This window comes from Heterocephalus glaber, unplaced genomic scaffold, assembly GCF_053883595.1.
Source record: "Heterocephalus glaber isolate CG9 unplaced genomic scaffold, H.glaber_assembly_v1.0 deba00000678, whole genome shotgun sequence".
Taxonomy (NCBI): domain Eukaryota; kingdom Metazoa; phylum Chordata; class Mammalia; order Rodentia; family Bathyergidae; genus Heterocephalus; species Heterocephalus glaber.
Genome location: NW_028258157.1, coordinates 4209740 through 4233187, shown reverse-complemented (window position 1 = coordinate 4233187; position 23448 = coordinate 4209740). Strand labels below are relative to the sequence as shown.

The window sequence follows — 23448 nt, the reverse complement described above, 5'->3', positions numbered from 1 at the left end:
GTTCTCAAAGTAATTCTGAAGAGCCCCACACCACCCAATGTCATTCTCATTCAAATGTCTGCTTTAGGGTTCAGGATGACTGGACTCCACGGAAAGATTTTACTAACTGAAAAAGGCTTTTGAACATTTTTTTTAAAAGTATCTGAAAGTTTGGAATTTCAGGCTCACCTTGTAAAGTCTGGGTGTTTTATGAACCACTTTTGGTGAGAAAGTAGCCCAAGAGCATTAAAAAGGGATCACAAAGAAACCGGTGTTAACCCTCTGGATTGTCTTTAGTTCCTCTGCTGCGCAGGCCGCTCCTGCCTGGTGTGTGCCAGGACTCACCCTTCCTCCAGCCCCTGCACCTTCGAAAGTGGTCCTGGATTTGGTAATGTGCCTTTTGGCCTCGCCCCTGACCCAACCCCATGGGGACCTGAAGAAAATCACTTTTAGTTAGAGTCCCGGTATGATGGTGATGGACCTCTTCAAGCTGCAGTGCATCTGGTTTTACATTTATCTCAAAGGAAACAATACTCTCAACTAAAGCAGTGTTTAGGTAAAAGCAGGCCACTTCAGAATTCATACAGTGTACTTGTTCTTAAAATTAATGTTAATGAATAAAACATATACATTAAATTTTCACACAGGAATCTATTCATCTATGATTATTTTTCTCATTTCTCATTCTTTCAGTAAACATTTATATGATGTCTGAGATTTGAGATCCAAGGGGAAATCTATGTCCTGTGGCTCAAAGAGCTCATGATCTGGTAACAGAGGTGGAAGAAAATATGAGTGTGAGGTGCTATCATAACAAGCCATTGTTCACTGGGTGCCTGCTCTGCTTAGGGTCATCATTCACGGAGGTTACATTCCCCTGTGAGGACCAAACAGACATGACAGAAACAGCACACAGGACACAAGATGAAAGGGTCTGGAGGACACTGGTAGGTGAAGGGAACAGGGCTCCTGCAGTGGGAGTGGGGTGAGGGGAGAGAGCCTCAGAGACAGAGGGCAGTGGAGAAGCCAGAGGTCAAAATCGAGGGGAGCAGGGAGCGCAAGGGCCACACAGCAAGGCCCCAGCACAGGACAGGTCCTGCAGAGCACAGGAGGGTGGGCTGTGTCCTCAGGAGTGTGGGCAGTGGGCGCTGCTCTGCCCTGCAGCCTGGGTGCATCCCGGGGGCCCGGCTGCCTGGAGTGGGCAGGAGTCAGTCAGCCGACAGGATGGGGCAGCAGAAACCTTGGGCGCGGACTAGGTGGGATGAGAAGTGGCCAGCCTCTGGTGTATGTGGTGTCCAGGGCCACTCTGGAGGGCGGGATGGAAGGGCTGCTGGAAGGATGATACAGAACATGGGGACAGGGCTTATCCCAGTCTCAAAGTCCAGGGCAAACTTCCTTGAGCAAATACCACAGAGGTGAGTCCTGCAGAGACGAGGAACGAGGGAAGGCACCAGCGAAGGGTGCTGGGTGGCGTGAGTGATGACAGGTGGGGGACCAGCTTATTCCAGCGAGGTGCACGGGAAGGCAGGGCATGCTGGGGACTGGTGGCATCAGGATGGAAGAGCTGCCAATGGGGAGGTGGGCGAGGCGGTCTAGACGGAGGGCAGCAAAGGCCTGTGCAGCAGAGCCTCACGCAGCAGCTGAACAAGGCACAGCTCTGCAAAGTCTGCCTTGCCAAAGGAGCGCCCCTGCTGGCTTAACGTGGGCAACGCAGAGCCAAGGCACTGGAGAGAGCTCGCCTGTGGGTTAGGATCTCAGGAGGCCTGCGGCTCCCATCCTGCAGGGAGGAGGGTGTCGCTGTCCCTCCTCCTAAAGAAACTCGTTTGGCCCGAGCAGTTGGCTGGACGAGAACTCTGAGCCCCGGAACAGACTGCGGTGTCTGCCGGGAGTGTGCTGCTGGGCCTGCACCGATGCCTCAAGAGCCAAGTCACCAAAATAGTTTCTGAAGAAATGTGGAGCACACTGCTTCAGAATGCCTGACAAAGAAAGCATCCCTGGGTGTTTCCAATCTTAAGGCAGTAATGTGGCACATATGAATATGATTACTATCTACTTAGTACCTATTTAAATATACGCCTGTATTCGGTCATATATTAGTTACGGGTGCTGGACTGGTATTCTATAATCTGGATTCTAACATAAGATATGATATGTGTGTGTATGCAACACAGTGAAATGCTGGGTTCTTATAGTCAATTCTTTGTATTTGTTTTTGTAAATATACTGTTCAGCTAATTTAGCCTCTTGATATCCTCCTGTAGCAATGGATTTTCTTCTCCAGTGAATTTTTCATCCAGTTCTCATCGCTAAGCATATTTATCTCAGGGCAGGTCTAAATTCCTTCTATTTTCCGGAGTTTAAATCTGTTTTTCTCTTTCCTTCTCTCTTCAGAGCTGGGCAATGATAGTAATGTCTGACAAATGGAGAAGATTAAAATAGCATTTTATGGTCAGGTCTGCACAGCCAGACTCAATTCCAGAACCAAAGCCAGTAACTGAACAAGACAGACAAAAAGAAGATACTTTTGTTTTATTTACCCAAATATTGGCCTTATTTCTGCCCCTTTCTTTGCCTTTGAAGGCCAAGCAGTCACATGAAGGAAGATGTCTGGATCACATGAGACAGCAGCAAGGGCTCCCTGGAGTCTGACATCACTTTATTCTGTGTGGACGAGTGGATATAGTTGTTTGTTGTCCTTAGTAAGGAGCAAAGGCTGAACTAGAATAAGAAAGTTAACCTGTGCAGTGAATACAGATAAAGGATTGCACGAGTCTCGGCTGAAGGGGGGCACACACTGCAGCATCTTTTGTCTGTATGATTTAAGTGCACTGTAGATGCTATTTATGAGTAACTGAGTCCACTTATTGTTAAAAATACTCTTTTTATACTAGCTTCAGAGTCCGTTCTTGGAACCGATCTAGGATTCTGAGAGGAATGCTAATCCACCACTGCTTTTCTATTTTTGCTTTTCTATATGAATCATTATACCTGGGAATACAGAACCCCACATTTTCCCACTTTCCGGAGTCATCTCAGTGGAATGAGGCTGTGCTCCTCAGATGAGTAAGGCGAACGCTAACACAAGCGGTTTCTGCTACTTCTGTCCCCCACCTTGGGGGGCAAGTGAAGAAGATACCGAAGAGCACATGATGGTGTGATTTGTGCTTATTTTTAAGACTGTCGGGGGAGTGAGGATTTTGCAATGGGAGGCAACACTCACCAGTCCTGTGACTCTGTGGACCACCTGACTTGTGAGTGCCCCTGTAAGCGCTAGGTGGGAACCCCCATGTACGTCATGGTGCTGCACAAGTGGAAAGGGACTTCAGACAAGGGCGATGCCAGGGCACGACTACTAGTGACATGGCAGGGAGAGCATTCCGCAAAGGCCCTGGCTTTGGCGTCAGTCTTCTGTACTGTGATACAACTACTCACCATTTTAGGACTTGGGAGTACGCTACAGTCCCCAGACAAGTGCATTAGTGAGCTGCTTTCGGGTTCTGAATAGAGAATGCAAACCTAAAGGTGTTATGTTTATCTTAATAATGGATTAAGATGAAGTACTATAATCAGAAATATTCAGAAATAGAGACTCAGCACCGTCCCCCCCCCCCATACCTTGCCGGCCCCTGCTGACCAGAATGCCTGCCGTCAGTCTTCAGTTTGTTCATACTGAAGCTCGTGGAAAAGCTGCTTCATTTCACAGCACAAACTGAAGAATCCACAGCTCTTCCAGCCTTCAGGGCAAGTTTCTGTACAGCAGCACATGACCCATGGTGCCTGGAAGTCACCTGTGCTGTCCCTAAGGCTCTGGGACAGTGATGTTTTCCCTCAGCCACTGTTAAAGTTAAGAGCTTCTTCTGCTGAAATCACCCACAAGGCAGGCTGGGAAGTCCGTGTTCCTTAACGAGGTGTCAATTCTGCTCAAGAAGATTAAAGGCCCACACGGCATGTGTCCGGTCCACAGCTAACAACAGGCAGGAGGGCACTGTGGCCTGGCCACGAGAGGGCCACCCCAGTGGGGCACCAGGCCTTTCATTTCCACAGAGTGTGGTGACCAAGACATTCACTGGAGAACGGATACGAGCATCACAGAGCCGGCACACTGCATCTCCGGACATCTGTACAGCTGCCCCAAACCCTTCTGTGGCCCTGACACGCAGCGCTCTCTGCCTGGGCAGACGTTATTGGTCCCCTGAATGTCAGCCTTGCACGCTGGGACCAACCGCGCCCCTCCCCTGTGAAGCCGATCTGTAGCAGGGAGCCCCTGAGGATCACCCACACCCCGAGAACGAGCACTTTTTGAGGCAGGGCCTGGGCTTTCTGCTGGGGGAGTGTGGGTCCTGCTGGCTCGCACCCCTGTACCCTCAGGGCACGCAGCCACTCACCTGCGACGCTGATCTCCATCAGGCAGTCCCTGCTGGACTTCGCCCCTGCGCCCCAAGGAAGGCCCTTTCTGTGGCCCTGACACAGGGCATCCTGCCTGGGCAGAGGTTTACGGGTCCTGTGGGGCCTTCACCCCCTGCCCAAGGGACGGGCCTCACCCGCTCACCCGTGGAGCTGCCCGCCGGCTGAGGTGCACGCGGGTTTCACCCCCTTGCACCCGCACCCCGGGGACACAGGGCTTTCTGCCTGCGGGCAGAGCGACACGTGCCCCGCTGGGCGCCACCTCCTGTACCCCGTCCGGCCGCGCCTCGCCGCCCCTCACCTGTAAAGTTGATCTTGAGCAGGAAGTCGCGGTACAGCTTCCGGCCGTCCAGCGCCCTCATGGCGTCGCACAGTTTGGTGGTGTTGGGGCACAGCGCGCGCTGCATGCGGTGCAGGGCGTGCGCCATGGCGTACACGGCGTTCACCACGAACATGATCTTCGACTCCTGCTCGTAGTTGCTGCTGTCCAGGGCCAGGTGCTCGGAGCACGCGCGCCGCGGGCCGCCCCGCAGGCTGCACTGGAACTTCTGCTCCCAGAAGTCGCGGAACCAGGGGTTGCGCAGGTTGCCGGCGGGCGTGAGCGCCTGGAAGTAGCGGTCGAACTGCGGCAGGCGGCGCGCGGCCAGCTCCAGTGTGAGCGCCCCCCGCGCCGCGCGCTCGCTGCCGCGCACTACGCTGTCCTGCGCGCCCCAGCCGTCGCTCGCCACCCACGTGAGCGACGCGTTGGCGCGGCGCGCGGCCGCCAGCAGCTCGCGCGAGTCGTCGCCGCGAGTGAACAGCACCACGACGCGCGCGCCCGGCTTGCGCAACAGCTCGCGCACCACGCCGTCGTAGGAGCGGCGCAGCGCGGAGCGCCCCACCTTCTCGGCCGCCGCCACGCAGATGCGCCGGCGACGAGCCTCCTGCTCGAACGCCTCCATGCCGGTCTCGCCGTAGTCGCCCTCCGACGCCACGGTGGACACGTAGGTCCAGTTGAAGAAGCGCAGGATCTCGGCCATCGCCTTGGCCTGGTAGAAGTCGGGCGGCACGGTGCGCGCGAAGTAGTCGTAGCGCGACTTGTCGCTGAGCTTGGCGCTCGTGGAGGCGTAGCTCACCTGGGGGATGCGGAAGAGCCGCAGCAGGTTGGCCACCTGCGGGGAGAGGGGCGGGAGGCGGGCGGGGACTCAGATCGGGCCTTGGCGACCGACCTGAGCCCGAGGCCACCTGGACGCAGAGCTGGCGCACCAGGCGCGCGCTGCACCTCAGCCTTGTGGCGCTGGGTGACAGCCTGAGACGCACGTGGGGTGCTCCTCCCTGGACCCGACCTGGACACTGCCCAGCACCATCCCCGAGATGCCCAAGCTCCACTGCTGGACACCACCGTGGACCTTGCCAGAGATGCATCCCGCTCAGCTTGGATGCGGACTTGGGCAGCCCCTGAGATGGACCCCCTCCCTGGACACCTCCCTGGACGCTGCTCAGGACAGTCCCTGAGACGCCTGGGCACTCCACTGAGACAGCTCCAGAGATGCCAAGCGCTCCTGGGCACCCTGTGGACCTTCCCGGATATGCGCAGGCGCACCCTGGACCCCGACCTGGGCCGTCCTTGAGATGCACCAGGTGCTCCCTAGACACCTCCCTTGGACATCTGGAGCAGGCCCCACGGCAGACATGTGCACCGGACGGCATCCTGCGGACCCCAGCAGGCCCCTGCCTAGGCCTTCCTAGACTCTGCAGGGTCTCCACGGGAAAACGTGCACCTGCACCTGCCCTGGGTGGTGGTCGCAGCCTCTCAGGGTCCCACCCCAGCTCAGACAAGGAGCCACAGTGAATTGGCCAAACTCAGGTTTTAGACAAGTTGACTGCGCTGTATAGAAGGAGGCTGGGTGTTTAATTCTCACTTCCCCCTCTTTTGCTAAAAACGCCAGCCTCTGAAAGAGTTTAATTTGGGAACTGTGTGCCACATGGACAGTCCAAATTAGACATTTATTATCTAGGTTAAGAAAAAAAATCAATTCTATTGAAATTCTATTTGGCCCATTTGAAATTTTAGGCATATACTTTTCAAAACTTCCGAAAAACTTGATCAACTTTTCTTTTGCATTCTTTTGCTTAAAATTTGATTATACTTGGACTCTGAAATTATATAAATATACTACTCTTATGGGATTTTTGATTAGAAAAGAATTAAGGAAGTACTGAGGACATTGGCAAGAATGAATCACCTACTTCAAAATATTTAAATCCTACTCTGAATCAAAATTTTAAAATGTCTTATAAGTCAGCTATCAATAGTATTTCACCGGTTTTATTTATTGTAGAATAAAAAAGGAAAATGACATTTCATTAAGGAGCATTGCAGAGAGTATTTGCAGAAATATATATTTATACATTTCTAACTGGATTGTATGTGTATGCAAAAATAGATTTATTCGTATTTTCCTGGCTTCTGAAATCTCTGTATATCGACTTTAATTATATGGTATTCAAAGTGGACCTTAATAAAAATAACTTGAATATGTATCTCAGTATACGCTATGGGCATTGGAATAAGTATGAACACTTTAAAATTTTCCCCCTGGAAATTGTGGTTTCACCTTCGTATTTGGTAGGAGGCAGCACAGCTTGAAATAGACAGCTATCAGCAACGAGCATGAGCATCACAAAACGACTGACATCCCAGTCCTGATTAATCATTGTTCCTGTGGCGAAGGAACCAGCAACCAAGCCTGTACCCAGCCACAGCGTGTTACTGCAGATCTGGCCTACTGTGCAGTCTTGCTCTGGATATACCCAGAGCTAACAAAATACATCTCATTTCAAATCCCGTTCCTTTCGCTTAACCATGAACAGAACAGCTCAGGAGTATGGAGCATGGCACACAATACAATGGAAGACCAGAGCCCCACATCCTGGTTGCATTTGGTATTCCAAGACATGGGCAAATTTTCAGGAATGGAGTGGTGGTGAATGAGTGGGTAGGTGAAGGCTGGTGCACCATGTACTACTTCTTTCCTCAGGGTCAAAGAGTTGACATGAAAGCCTGCCCTGGCTCAGTCGAGCAAGGCGTGTTGCTTGTTTTCTCAGCCAGACTGAAGCAGCAGGTGCTGTCATCCTGAGGAACTGGTTCCTGTTGGCTCCATGCCCTGATGGAAGCTGTGTCTGCAGAGACAGGATTACCGACTTTCTGGGGAGCACTGATAGGCCGGTTCTTCTCCATGCACCAGTTTTCTCATCTTCAAGTTACATTTATCAGGACCTGATCAACTCTGGGAGATGGAGAATGGAAGACCTAAAAATACCAGGAGACATTATCTTCTGGCAGGTAGAAATCACAGTGAGAGGATCCTACCTGCTGAAACCTTCTTCCCCCGGAGGAGCAGGAGGAATGAAAAGCTGCTGAAGAAGATGAGTTCTTGTCTTCTGGCCGATAGGGTCCTGGGGCTTCATGTCCACCTCCCCAGCATATCCAAGAACAAACTACAGTCAAGGCAGCTACCTGAGAAGATGAGTAGCCATGGAAGGAGGGCAATATGGCAAGATGGATGCACAAGGAAGGGGCATGGCAAGTGGCAGCCTGTTAGGGAAGGTGTGGGCCAGATGGAGCAGGGATTAGTGTCATCCTCTTAAGGATGGTTGTGTATACCCCATGCGTGGGCTGTCACAAGGAGATCACAACTAGCCTTAGAAAAAGCACCATGTCTGGTGTGTTGGAATGTGAAGATGGGTTGCTAATAAGCAAGTATCAGCTCAATTGTATCATCTGTCTTCAGTAGCATGGCACAATAATAGAATTCAAAGTTAGGATTTGCAGAGTTACATTAGAAACATTTAATACAAATGAAGAGTAAAGCAAAATGTTCAGGTACTTTTATCATAGGGAGTTGTTCCTTTTAGAATTGATTTCTTTAGATTTAAAAAGTGGAAATGTTTCATTTAGAAGTAAACACCACAGAAGGTGGTCACTTATTAATCTGCTTTCTTTTCCACCCATGCTCCCACTCAGCCTGATTTCTAGAGAACGGTGCTCATAGATCAGTTTGTGCTTTTAAAACTGTCTTCTGTTCCAAAGCCATGCATCAATGTACTGAGTATGTGTGTGTATCTTATGTTCTTTGATATTCACAAAACAGCCTTTTGTGGTCGGTATTATTCTGTCCATGTTAATATGGAAACACTGAGCCCAGCTTGGTGAAGAAACAAGCATTATGTGGTCAGAATGTGGAGGCAGGTCCAGGTGTAAAAGCAGGTCCTTCAACCTGAAGTACTACAGCCACCCTTCACGGCTTCCTCTCCGCCTGATGTGACCACAGACCGGAGGCTTCAGCACAGGAGAAAGAATGGAGAAGAATGAAGAATAGAGAAGGGAAGAGACGCAGTGCTGTGATTTCCACCATGGGTCGCCCAGTTGCTGTTGGTGGGAGCTTTCCTTTTAATACAAAGTTTGAAACAAGGGTTGGGGATGTCTACAGAGTTGTCATCTGGTGTTCCCACTTCATTTGTCATCAGGTTGGGCATTTGAGAGTTTCCTGCCATATGGTTTCCCTGAGAAACCATGAAGAAGTAACAGAAACTCCTACACTGGACATCATCTTGAATAATAAAGGAAGAATCATTTTAGGATGGGGAAGTAATGTGAAACTTTGGAAGGAAGTTACACAATTATGTTATTATTAGTAGGAGTGGAGGAAGGCAAAACAGAAACTAGTTATGTATGTTTTTCCTAAAAAGTTTAAAGAGTAGAGATATGCTCAGCATAGATACAGATTCTAAAAAGGAATATAGCTTAGGAGAGACAGGAAGAATGGAGAGGGGAAGAGAAATCATACATAAAATGCAGAGCAGACTCAAGACAGAGAAGACAAACTCCAAGAACTCCTCAGGGCTGTTGGGCTGCCCTGGGATTTAGCTGTTCAGAGAGCTAGTGACAAGGAGTAGGCTTTGTAGGTGTATGGATCAGCATGGGCCTGTGAGGGGCAGAGACTGAGGTACAGAATGTGGAAATTGGAAAAATTATTTTTGGGGTTATTGTTTTGAAATTATGTTTCAGGAGAAGACCTGGTAGGAAGAAATGGGACCAATGGGTGGGGAAATTGATTCCATCTGAGTAAAAGAAAGACGCTGCTCAGGCCCTCCTTTTCCTCATTCTCCCCATTAAGGACGTGTCCTAACATAGAAATGGCAATACAGATAATACGAAAAGGTTATTTCACATCAAAGTAAGACAGACAGTCCACTGAAAGATAAGCTCAAAATCACATTGAGTTTGCCTTTAGCATTGAATTCTGAAATAATTTGCAGGCTAAGTTATGGATTCATTGTCAGTAATCTGAGAAATCAATGATGGAAGGACTGTCTGAGGGTGAAAGAGGAGGAAGAAGGGCGAATTCAGAAAATAAAAATCAATAACCACAATGTGGCTTTGGTAATTTTCTAGCACAGTTTTCTAACAGCACACAAACATCCAGAAATGAACCAGGTAATGCTTACATTAATCATGCAGAGTAAGCTCAAATAAATAAACTTATGAGAAACCTTAAGATACTTGGAAAACAATAATCCACTCCCAAACCCAAAGTGAGAAGAGCACAATGAAATTGAGACTGAAAAAAACAATACAAAGGATCAATGAACTGAAGAGCTGATTTTTCAAAAGAATAACCAAACAGATAAACCTTTAGCCAAACTTAGCAAGAGAAATACAAGACTTACATCAATGAAATTAGAAACAAAAAGGATGAAATGACCACACACACTATCAAAATCCAGAGGATAGATATTAACTACTAAGGAAAAATTATATCCTAATAAATTGGAAGATTTTGAAGAAATGGACAAATTCCTAGACTCATACGAATTACAAAAGCTAATTCAAGAAGACACAAAAATACTAAACAATCCAATAACAAGCAGTGAAATTGAGATAGAAATAAAGAATCTACCAACTAAGAAAAGCCCAGAACCTGATGGATTCATGGCTGAATTCTACAAAACCTTTAAGGATGTCATAACACCTATACTAATACTCTTCAAAGAAATTGAAGGGGATGGAGTGCTTCCAGATACATTTATGGGGCCAGCATCACTCTGATTCCAAAACCAGGTAAAGATCCAACTAAAAAAGAAAACTACAGGCCAGTTTCCTTAATGAACACAGATATGAAAATCCTTAACAAGATATTAGCAAATAGAATGCAGCACATCATAAAAAAGATTATACTTCATGGCCAAGTAGGTTTCATCCCAGAGATGCAAAGGTGGTTAAACATACATGAATCAATAAATGTAGTATATCACATAAACAGAAGTAAGGTTAAAAAAAAAACATGATCATATCAGTAGATGTAGAAAAGCCTTTTGACAAAATCCAACTCCCCTTCTCTTTAAACACCCTGAAGAAAACAGATGTAGAAGGATCATACCTGAATTTGATAAGTGGTATTTATAACAAACCAACAGGCAACATTATTTTAAATGGAGGAAAACTAAAAGCATTCCCTCTAAAATTGGGAACAAAACAAAGATGCCCAGTATCACCACTTCTATTCAACATAGTACTTAATACATTATCCAGAACAATCAGGCAAGAGAGAGAAATAAAAGGGATACATATATGAAAGGAAAAGCTCAAATTATCATTACTTGAAGATGACATGATACTCTACATAGAAGACCACCAAAAACTTACCAGCAATGTAGCAGGATAAAAAAATCAACACACAAAAATCAGTATCATTTGTGTACACCAATAATGATCTCGGTGAATAGAAAATTATGCAAATAATACCATTCATGTTAATGTCAATAAATGAAATACCTAGACATTAACCTAGCCAAGGAAGTGAAAGGCATCTACAAAGAAAACTACAGCATCTGAAAAGGTAGATTGAAAGGGGCATCAGAAAATGGAAAGATGCCCCTGCTCCTGGGTAGGCAGAATCGATATTGTTTTAGTGGGGCTCAAACCCCATAATCCCAAACTGTTATACAGATTCAGTGCAGTCCCAAACAAAATACCAACAGCATCCTTCTCAGACCCAGAGAAAACAATCCCTAAATTCATATGGAACCAGAAGAGACCCAGAATAGCAAAAGCAATCCTGGGCAATAAGAGCAAACCGGGAGGCATCACAATACCTGACTTCAAGCTACACTGCAAAGCAACAGTGAAAAAACGGCATTGTACTGGAACCAAAGCAGACGTGGATCAGTGGAACAGAATAGAGGATATAGAAACACCCCCAGGCATGTTTAGCTATTTGATCTTTGGCAAAGGGGCCAGACGAATTGAGGAGGGCATGGGAGACTTTCACCTCTAGCAGGTAACCTTCCCTAAGTACAGCGAGTTTCTGTGGCGAAGGGGGAGCTGGCTACTGGCAGGCATGGAAGGCTACTGTCCAGCACTACAGTGCCCTGTGGGTTCTTCCAAACCATATGTAACTTTTCACCCAAACAATGTTGCAAGTAAGGCGAGGAGTTTGTGCAGACTTCTAGGACCCTTCAGCCAGTATTTTCCTCCCGTCGAAGTCAGTTTCTGTAAGTTAGCTCTGTATAAACTAGCAGTATACAAATTAAGTCAAAATTACATCAACTGGGGCTGGTCCTTATACCCACTGGTTCCCTAACTGCTGGAAATAGCCTTTTGTTCTGAGAAAAGAAGCTACAGGGCTTTCTGTGAAGTTTTAGTCTTCACACTTCACACCCCTGAAGTAGGGTTCAGACTGACAACAGCTAAGGCAGCCTTCACTGCACGAACTGATGCCAGGTGCGCCAGCCAGGCGGGCATCATATGCAAGACACACAAGCAGGGGGCTCCTGGAGCTTGTGCCCCGCCCCCATGTCAGTGTTGCTTTGGGGACATATAAAGTTGTATACTTCCATAATGACAGCCAGCGGCGGAGTGACGCCACTGCAGGCCCGCGCCCCCTTGCTCCCAGATGGGAGTTTGGAGTTCTGCACAAACTTCGCTGAGAGCTTCGCTCCGCGCCTCTTGGCAGTCTGTAGCAGGGAAGAGCCTCCTTTTTAGGTCGGCAGGAGCCGCGCTTTATTCCGGCCATGCCCTGATCATGAGGGCAGGGCTGTGAACTCCAGGGAAAGACCTCAGATAGTGGGCTCTTTGTTTCACCTTGTGAAAAGAGAGCGCCAGTGGGGCATTTCAGAGTCATGTGTGTGCGCCCGTCAGCCGCGTGGTCGCCTCCTACCTGGGCCCCGTGAAATGCCTGTTTCAGACGTGAGCCACACCTTCCTGCTGACACAGTGCCATATATTTTTTTCAATAAGAAACAACAGACTCTGCATTTTGAGTGCAGCACAAGTGAGTTTCCACTAAAGTGATTCTGTGATTTGCTGCTCAAGTCTTTTCAGAAATTTTGTCGCTGCTGGCTTCTGAGCCCATTCCAGTGCACTGAAGAGAACAATAGCAGCTGGCTTTCATGTGGACCTATGCTTAGCTATAAAACTTCCAGATCCCAAAGAGGCATCGAATGCTTACTCCCAAGAAAAATGCTATTTGCAGAGCTGAGCTACATATGCTTGACAAAGGAACCCATGCTGGTGGGCTAGAATGTGGAGATTTGGTTTTCCCTCTGCGGGTTTGCCTTTGCCTTCTGTGTGCTACAGTTCACATCTCTGGGGGTACACCTGCACATGTTTTGTCATGATGGAGTGCTGAATGTTTGGTTTAGTTCTTTTAATTAAATGCTTATATATGAACCTGGAAGAGGGCCCCAGAGGGCCACACTTTGCTCCCCCTTCACCCATGACATTAGGAAACCGTGTGTCCTTCCTACAAGACCAAGTTAATCCAGAAGCTGCATAAAATCTGATTGGATTGTATTTTAAACTAGAATTGGGGGTAGAATACTGTCAAGAAACTGCCTCGGGAATTCAAGCTGTCCCCACCACACGTTACCCACTCATAAAGGATACCAATCATATTGTTATTGCGGGAAGGATAACTCACTTATCTTTTTCTTTCATTGTTTTGGCTATACTGCCTGCAGAACATCTGGAAACATTTTCCATGACAACAGTTAACTGGAGTGCATATTAATCTTGATTTAGGAGGTCATATAATGGAGTACAGTGTGCTCAGTGTAACCTGCAAAAGTCACATGGCAGAGGCCTAGAAGGCCACACAGCTCTGGGATCTGTATCACCATTCCCATCCAGCAGCACGATGAGTTCCCAGGGATGTTCCACAACTGTTGGGAGAACTCCTGCATCTTGGCAGAAACCCTCAAAGCTGGCTCATAATTACCCTAATTTCTATCCCAACTCTCTTCTGAAGTCACTGAACTCAACGGCTGTGCTTTGCAATTCAGATATTCATATCCTTTTGTTTTCTCCATATGAAAGCAAGGACCATCTGCTGAGCAAGCACAAGGACCTGAGTTCGATCCCCGGTACCAAAAAAAAAAAAAAAATAGGGCTGGGGATTTAGCTCAGTGGTTTCGCCACCTGTTCTGCAAGCACAAGGACCAGAGTTCGATCCCTGGTAACCACCCCCCCCCCCAATTAGTGAATAGCAAGGGCATCTACTTTGGTATTCTCATAGCTCGTCATGGAGCTTGAGATAACGTCCAGACCAAAAAGGACTCCTTGAGCCACATTATTTCTGAAGAGAGGCATCATAAGACATGTTAGTTCTCCTCCTTGGCAATGCCATTGCCATTCATCAGGTGTCTGTCTTGCTCCCTTGCTGAAAGGTACTATCTTGGGGATAGCTCTTCCCATTCAGTACTCTGGCATGCAGAAGACACAAAGAGAGGGTATTTTGCCCATGGAATCAGTGTTCAGCTGCCCTTTTCTGCATGAATTAATTTTTAAGAGATATCATGGCATGGAACTGGTTTGCATCCCAGCCACCAACAATGGTGTTGAAAAAGCTCCCCACCCTATTCTGTGCAGAGTAACTGGGTGGGCCAGGAAGCCCTGCAGAAGCCTGGCTCCAGGATGACCTGACAACAGACTTGCCAGACACATCCTTCAATGCCTTGGATAGTGACTTTCGACAATGTCTTTTGAAGATTTAAGAGTCACAAGTTGAACTAATCCATATTTTTCATTGTCCCCCGAAGTCACTTGTATAACAAAATATGTCAAAGTCAGCCTTATCCATAAAGAAGCATTCTGGTCCTTGGTTGTTATGCAAAGGATGAACAATCAAGGGTAGCAAAGGCTGCCTCCAAACTTTCCTTACATGATCACTAAATGAGGTCCTGCAGTCATTTAGGGCACGGGGATGGGCCTGGTGTTGTCTGTAGCAGAGAACGGCGTTAACTGTCTATCACCTTGAGAGCCTCCAGGCACAACAGGAGCAGGGCTGTGAGGCCCCGTGCACAGAGCTGGCACCAGACAGGCTGCCTTGCAAACCCAGGTCACCAGCTGTGTGACCTTAGTCAGCCGAGTTTAACTCCTAAACTTCATTTTCTTCTTCCATGGAGAGGGAATCATAGGAGTCCCTGGTGTAGGAAATGAGGTCAGGTTTAAAATGGTAACACACGTGAAGCCTGCAGCTCACTGGTTGGCACGCGTGTAGTAAATTCTTAGAAAGTGATGTGCATGTCTAGCAGTGTTCATTCAAACTTCAGTCGGTGTCAGTGATAGACGACATTCTTCCAAGTGTAGGTTTTCCAGGAAGAGCAGTTCACCCTTCCTGTCCTGCAGGAGGTTACAGTCTTCTAAGAGAATGAAACACAGCCAAGGATAATGTTTTGAGCATCCGAGTACCTACAAACTCAGGCAGAGTACAGCTGCCCCCACTCGGGGGAGGCACAGTGGGCCACGGCGTCTTGGCTTGATCTCCAGGAAGAAGTGCAAGTTTGCTAAGCAGAGAAGGGGAAAAGGATGTTTTCAGGTAGAAAAGAGAACACACCGAGGGAGGGAAGCGCACATTAACTCCAAGAGTGCCAGGATGATCAGGCTGCCTGGCGCCTCTTGGATGAACAGAAATGGGGATGGACAGGGGTCTGGTGAGACTGCTGTGGGCTCTATACGCAACTGTAAGCATTTTGACCTTTATTCTTCTAGACATAAAAAGCCATTAAAATTTTTAAGTAAGGGAACAACATGACCAAAATTATGTTTTAAAAAAGACTACAGTGGATTGTCTCCCACTTGAAAAGGGAGCGGGGAAGGGATCATGAAATGCACAAAATAGCCATTCTGATTTAGACTGAGTCCCCGAAAGTCAGGAAGTCTGTAATTCCAAAACAACAAAAAACAGTATAGAAGTGTCCAGATTGGAGATTTTGAGAAAAATGTGAGGTTGCTTAAAACTATTTTATTTGGCTGAAAAGAATCATCCAAGCACTTATGTTTTAGTTTGTTTCACTCCAAGTCGCCTTGAATTCTTCTCAGAAGGGAGCAGGGCAGTAGTTAAAATAGTTGTTGGAAACTGTAGGAAGGCTGAAGAACTTTTAACTTCAAGAAAGCACCTCAGGAAAGACAGCACAAAGATTTTTTCGAATGTAGAAATAAGAGCCAGGAGTCAGTTAAATAGCCCTTGGCAGCAGTTGAAGTTTGCCAGGTGACACCAATCTGCATTTATCGTTGCATTTCTATAAATTTTGTACAAATGAACTACCTTAAAACTGCTTTGTGAACATAGGCTATATATGGGAAACATATATATATATTTATTTTGATGGAAAGTTATTTTTACAGGAAAAATCTGAACAATTGCAAACCATGTGTCCAACTCTCTGCATGTCCCTGGGGAGATTACCTGCCTGGTTTGTGGTTGGCAAAGCTCCACTGTGAACCTGGTGGCCTCTGCCCAGGTCGGAGAGCCTGAGCTGGGGCCCCAGACACTCACCTTTTGACAGGGATGGCAGAGCCCTCAGGATGCTTTGCCCTTCTGACCTCTCGGCCAGGAAATCTGGGCTGGACTTGGAGTAGGATCTTTGGCGGTTTTGCTGCTCTTGCATGGCTCCTTCATGGCTTGCTGTGCCCTCTGTGGGAATGTGAAGTCACAGGGCTGGCAAGAAGCAAGACTTTGCCACTTGTAACAGCGGGTTTTCTACAATACCCCAGGTGGTGGTGCCAAAAATAGCAGCACTACAGTTTTAGTGTTTGAACCCTACTGATGCACTGCCTGGAGAATAAACACTGCTTAGAGCTAAACTGCAGGTGTTTGGGAAGACTGTGCCTAAATCCCAAAGTCTACTAATTGGAAAAATACTCTGTGAGTTTTCAGCTGCAGCTTTTCATACAGCAGTAGAAGCATTTCTACTACATTAAATCAATGGACTTTCATTATTATAAACTACTAAGAGTTGGCCCTTTCCATATTGAACTGCTGAACCTTGTGCTTATTGATCCATTTAAAAGGCACATATCAATGGCAATGGAAAGGAACTTTGCGTTCTTAGAGCAGACTCCTATCTCAGATGCCAGAGGTCTTCTATCAGTTAGTTTGCCTACTAATGTGTGATCCTAAGCCTTCGCTGAGATCTTGGGGAGGTCTGCACTCCTTCCTTTCCATGCCGTGACCTTGATCCTGGGTGTGTGATCTGCAGTGCAAGCCTGTCCACAGCCATAGGCGTCCGCTGGCCTCTGCACTGTGGTCCCAGTGGTAGCCTCATGTCTTTCACTGGAGAAGTTTCAAAATAAACACATGACAGAAGGGGAATTAATTAGGAAACAAATTAACCCCAAAGCAAAGGGAAAATAGTGTATCTTAGCTAATTACCTCTGGTGAGAATGTTTGCCACAGGGAGAGGTTAGCAGAGCGTTTTAATTGCTGCTGCTAGTATCTCCCACCCTGGGATGGAGTCCTTGAACAGTGCTCGCAGGAGGCAAAGCTAGAGCAGCAGAGACAGGTTGCAAAGCACCCATCTTTATGAGATTGCTTTAGAATGGGAAGCCTGGGGAGGAAATAAATAACTGATCCCATCTGAGATGGCCTCTGAGGAAGGGTTTCTGCAGCTCAGACCGTAGGAGGGAGGGTCAGGACCTCAGCATGGGAAGCAAGCTTTGTGACTAATGCTGATTCTGCTACTCGTATTTGGAGAGAAATTTGAACTTGGTTCTTAACCTCTATGAGTTCCTCATAAAACTGTTCCTTTTGGACTGAAGATGTTAAAGGAATCAAAACAAAGAAAACATGAACATATAATGATACCTATTAAGATGTTGAGTGTTTATCACGTGGGGCACATTTTTACTGCTTCCCATGTATTTTCTCATGTAATTGCAGTCACCCAGGGAGAGAGCTGCTGTTGGTTTCTCCAGCTTAGACCTGAGGAAAGGAGCAATGAGCAGTAGAGCGAATCCAAGTCAATCTGCACCCAGAGTCAATCACTGTGCTGAAAATTTCAAGAAAGGCACACTGAAAATGTGGAATCGGAAATCATCCCTACTGTAGCCATTATGTTTGCAGCATTGAGCTCACTGAAGGCGGCTACCATTGTTACTTTCCTAGGGGTAGAGACTTTTGGGATAAATTAGCAAGTGGATTCTGGAGCTGTCGCTCAGCTTTCCTCCAGGACAGGGCTCTGTTAGCTCTCAGCACAGCGTCTCACGCCCGGGGGCGCCCCGCCTGGTCCTTCTGTGTGGACATGGCCTGGAGCAGATCCTTGGCATGGGCAGGCCCTGACTTGATCCCAGCCTGGGCACTGAGCCTTCCACTGCCTGCTCTTCAGGAGTGGTCCAAGGCCCAGCGGAGCGGAGCTTGGAGCGGCTCTCAAATCACGCTGTCCTAGGTGCCTATGCAGACAGTGGGTGGGGAGAGCTCATTTTGCTCCGTCTTCAGTCAGTGTTTACTCCCTGCCTGGCAGATGGGTCTAGGAGCAGCACAAGGACAAATAGAAGGGCTCCTAAACCGGTGGACTGTGGTTTGGGGGAAGAGCAGGACGTCAGTGAGCAGCCCTGTTTTGACATGAATAGGGTAGGTGGTTGTGGGGAGAGGGCTCAGCTGAGGCTGGAGGAGAGGGCTGGCAGGAGGACAGAGGTATGAGGAACCCTGACTCCTCCCTCTTGTGACAGTCCATGCAGACACTGCAGTATGGACCAGGAGAGAGCGGCTCACCTGGACGCTTCACGGGCAGGCTGCTGTTCAGAGCTGGAATTCTCTTCCTGGTCACCTCCATTCCTCTGCACCCCACTGGCAGGGTTCGTGGTGCCCAGCTCTGTGGTGCTGGCTGACACTCAGCCCCCTGGCTTGCACCTGCTCTGCTGATGCTGCCCAATGGCTCATAAGTGCCTTGGGGCGCTTGTACAGTGTCTTGCTATTTCTAAATTCTATTGCACATTCTCTCTGCTCCATGTCATTGAGACTACACAGCAGTTTTGTTGTACCTAAAATATGTGCTTAATGAAAGCCAATTTTCTGATGAGAATGATTTTGTGTGTACTCCAGTTGTAATAGTCAGGTAATTGAGATGTCTGTCTCACCAAATTTATAAAATACTGCCACAGTCAAGTTAAGAAGCCACTGGCTGGACTTCTACTTCAAATGATCCTGATGGAATAATAGCTATTATTCATTTTCCATCGTGTTTTAAGCACTTCCATTCCAATCCCTGGGCCCCTGATGAGATATTTCGATTGAGCAACATGTAAGTATAAAATTAGGTAACACCCATAAATGCTGTATGCTTCGACACCCTCAGTCAGAGGCCAGCCTGTGCTTGAGTAACTCCGGTGAGAGGACTCACTTCCCTCTGCCCCACCCCCTCCAGGCAATTGCTTTTCTGAGGACTCTTTCTTGTGTTGAGCCTGACCTCACCTTGTCCTGGACCAGTGATTCTCAGTGAGGGGAGATTGTTCTGTCGCTTGGTGATGTACGGAAACATTTTCAGGGGTCACAGCTTGGGCTGCTGCCATCTTAGCAGCAGAGGCCAGGGCTCCTGCTCCCTGTCCTGTGATTCGCAGGAGGGCACCATATGCAGAGAATCCTAGCCACAATGTCCAGCTGCCAAGGTGGAGAAACTGTCCAGACTCAGTCTGTTTATACACAGAGCAAGTGTGAGGGCTGACACTGTCCATCCCCCAGCTGCCATCAGACAGCTTGCTCTGAAGAGTCTTGTACCCCAAGGCTTTGGATCATTTCTTAATTCTGCTATAAGACTAGAAATTTATGTGTGGACCTGTCCAGGGGCATCAGGACTAAGTGAAGAAGGGATCTATTTAAGTTGGAAGGCAGTGCTTCATACAGATTGACCAGCGGTGGCCCCTTAGCACTGTGGAGTCAGGTGGGAGACATCCGAGGCAGTGGTGTCTTTATGCGAGTTTGTTTCTCTCTTTCCCTGTAGAGCTAAAATCTGTGAGTCAACTGCCAAGGATTTAGTGGTTTTTGTTTGTTTTGTGGGCTTTATTTTAATTTTTTGATACTGGAGATGGAACCCAGGACTTCACCCTGACCTACATCCTCAGCCTGTTTTTACTTTTCATTTTGAGATGGGGTCTCACTAAGTTGCTCAAGTTAGGCATGAACTTTCGATCCTCCTGCCTCAGCCTCCCAGAGTGCTGGGATAACTGATGGGCTTCTCAGGTGTATGATGTGTGCAATGCATGGAACACACAAGTCCATGCCATGGCAGGCTGAGTCGATGACCACCTCTCCGAGCCGGGGGGTTCCTGGGGTATGGATGGTGCTAGGAATTCTGAGGAAAGGTCTCACCATTCCGGGCATGAGAGAGAAGGGGGAAGAGTCCTTCCAGGCAAACTTCTACTCCTCATGAGCTCGATTTTTCGATGCCATCTAACCCATGTCCCCATTTGCTGAGGCTACTTTAATGCCCAGAGACAATGCAATAAATGACTCAATTTATACCTGCCGTGTCCCAGCTAAAATGTGCTTCATTTGGGAAAGAACTGGTTCAAAAACTCCTCTGAATAGTCAGGAACGTTTTGGGGACTTCTTAACTGGATGAGTTAGGCGCTGACCACAGCCTGTCTGGGAAGCGCAAGCATGAACAGGGCTGCTAATCGGGCACGGTGGAGATGATCGTCCAGCTAAAGGCAGTGGGCCGGATCCTGTTCCTGAAGAAGTGCGATTTCCCCTGCACCGAGCGGTCTGAGGGCACAGAGAGGCGGTCTGCATGCTTCGGGAAGATGCCCTCATCGAGGATGGAGAGAGCCCGAGTCGCTGTGCTGATGCGAGGGATTCCCTCTCATTAGTTCTGGGTTAAGAAATCGATATTGTTGGTTCAGAAAGGGGCACCGCAGACGGGTTGCTCCTTACCCAGAGCCGGGGTGCAGCAATGACCCGGTCCTCGAGCCGGCGGGACCCGGCCCCTGCACTCCGAGCCCCTTCCAGGAACTGCGGGGGGGGGGGGCAGGGAAGCACTCCCGTGCTCGTGCCGGGGTTCCTCGTCTACAGTCGGAAGAAGAGGAGGGGACCGAATGCAGCTCAGGCAGTTCGGCCAGGAAGGCGGTAACAGATCCAGCTCAGGCCTAGCCACAGAGGGGAGGCGCGCACACACCGTCCTCCTCCCAGTCCACAGCCGTGCTGCTGCTGGGGCTGCTGCTGAGGGCGCGGCTCCCTGGCCCTGGGGAGACGTGACAGGGGCCTGCAGGGCTTCCAGAGGGTGTGGCGGGTTCGTGACACTTCACCTCTTCGCAGCTATGCAGTTCACGCAAAGCGACTTTGCGGTAACGCGCAGGAGCCGAGAGCAGGTACAGGGACGGCAGCACCATGAGCTACGAGGCATCACACGGTCACGAAGCGCCAGTGTGCGTGGCCAGAACACTCATGGGAGAAGCAGTGGGTGAGTGCGAGAGCCAGCCAGGAGAATCCTCTCTGCCCCTGCTCCCCTCCTGGATGCACAAGAGGGACACTGAAAGAGGGCGTCTTAAATTCACATGGAGAGCCTGTTGCTGTGGACTGCATGGCTGCATTTTAAAAACTCCTTACTAAAGGACAGGGATGTTTTGAAGGGCACCAGACTAACTCCAACTCTGTCCACGCCTCCAGTGACCGCTTTTCGGTTACGACGTTTCAGGCCTCCGAAGGTGCCTGGAGTCACGGTGCAGGTGCAGCTCCAGCTTCCGGCTTCCTCTAGAGAAACTGAGGAGTCCGAAAGCTGGGGGCTGGGGGTGGAAGCCCTCTCTGTCCCCCCGCCCCCCCGGCCCGGACGTCTGCCCTGACTCCGGCAGCCTCCCCACGTCTGGTGTCCCACTTGCACTGTGACCTTCCTGGCCCCTTTCCCTGTGCCCTTCTGTCATTCCCGAAGCCTTTAGCCAAGCGGATGTGCTCAGAAGCAGTCCTTGCTGTTTCCCACAGAGCGCCACCTGCAGCCGGACTTCCGGCTGTGTGCTGTAGGAGCGCAGTGTCCCCTGCAGAGGGCAGAGCACACAGTGATCGCTGCACAGATGGGCCTGCTGGTCAACCATGGGACCCGCAATGGTTCCATTAGACTGTGGGCCACTGGCAGGCCGCCAAGGTGGCTATGCGTGGAGCCCCTGCTGACTTCTCCTGTAATTTTAGGGACGTCATAGGAACCATTTACTAAATCTCCTAATTTTTTACTGAAGGCAGATTTTTCTCAAATTATCATCTTCACAACTTTTTGAGGTAGACTGTTTTCTTCATTTTGTAGCTGACCAGTAAATGGTGGAGTTAGAATTCATTCTCCGCTCTTTCTGATGCCCTTTCTTATGGCGTGACAGTTTGTTTTTGTATTTATGGTGGGGAGGCAAAAGCGTATGAGCACTGATAACTGTATGGTGATGTTGACGGCGGGAATGAAATAATGAGCCAGATCTCTGGGTAACAAGAGGCTTCTTTCGTTGGGAACAGAAACTGGGTTTTAGGGGTCCACAGTTCTTCCTAGGCCAATCTGACCTTTTGGGAGGTGAGTATATTATCAAAGGAATAAAATTAGATGGAAACTCTATTGGCAGGACCATCTTGTTAACTGCTTTGGATAAATCATTATGGACACATCTACTCTGCAGGACCATGTACTGTATGGGGAGAAATGGGCCTCAGAGAAAGCACATGTGGTCATATTTTGTACAATGTAAGTAATTATGAAATGACTGACATTCAGCTGGTGAAATTATTACTGAAGTATGGCAGATAAATATCTTCAATTTTTCCTTCTCAAATAGCAAATTCTCTCTCTCCTGATCTGAATATAGAATTAGTGACAAAATGAACATGATGTGCTTTGAGATGTGCAATATTTTCTATCTGTCTAATGAAGTCAAAGGGTGTTTATGAAAAAGCAATTACCCTAATTACTCATAATATGACTGTGTGCTCTGAAGAAGGAAAGAAATTAGGAAGTGCTCATTTAGAACAGCACAGAATTACACTTGGAATTTTAAATGCCACAAATCTAGGATAGAGAAATGAAGTAATTCCAATGCAAATAGAGCCAGTCCAGTGGGTTTGTGACTCAGAAGACAGCATGAGCCTCACACTGCTTCCTTTAGGGCTTGGGGCTTTGGTGACAGGGATTTGGATGAGGCCAAAGTGCATGACTCCTGCAGTCATGACCACTAGTGCTCGCACCAGAAGAGACACTGAGCCTCCAGTCATGTACAGCAGTCACGCGGGGCAAAGGAGCACAGGGGCACAAAGATCTACTTGGATTCCGGTGCCTGCCCTGCCTGCCGATGGGGGTTTGGATGAATCCGGTCTTTTTGGCAACTGGGAAATGAGAAGGTCGACATGAATGACTTCGTGGCTCTTTTCTCTCTCTAACCTTCCCTGGCCCTGTGAGTGAGAACTGCAAGGACTTGAAGGATGTATTTCTTCTTTCCTTAACAAAATCACTAGAGTCAATTACATAGTTTCATCTAGTTCAACTTGTGTGTTAAAAGTTTCTTTTCTTTCCTTTTTTTAGAAGTAGTAACTATCTGGCTTCTCTGCATACATTTTGAGGTTTATATATCTAGATGCTCTTCACATTTTGTCTCTGAACAAAACGGTGCTTTAGTACAAATCGGCCTGTGCTCAGGGATGCTGGCCCTCCTTGTGGTTCCCATCACCAGCTCATCTCAGGACACTCAGTGGACTGTGGCATGTTCTGTGGGCAGGGCATTCTTTCTTCTCCTCAGCCCCGAGAGTTGCTTCTGCTAACTGGGTGCTGGCAGATGCGACACAGGCAG

The 23448-nt window shown here is 48.2% G+C and overlaps 1 protein-coding gene across 2 annotated transcripts in view; it reads right to left on the bottom strand.

Moving 5' to 3' along the window:
• Grm3 (glutamate metabotropic receptor 3) overlaps positions 1-23448 on the bottom strand; it is a 193579-nt gene that overhangs the window by 58321 nt on the left and 111810 nt on the right. The window contains exons 2-3 of one of the 2 annotated variants that reach the window (XM_087206767.1): positions 16202-16339; positions 4685-5534 (exon numbers count right to left, since the gene is read on the bottom strand). In XM_087206767.1, the coding sequence (XP_087062893.1) occupies positions 4685-5402 (718 nt within the window). In that variant the 5' untranslated portion in view covers positions 5403-5534; positions 16202-16339. The remainder of the gene's footprint in view (positions 1-4684; positions 5535-16201; positions 16340-23448) is intronic. The other variant, XM_004839779.3, reaches the window with a different exon arrangement.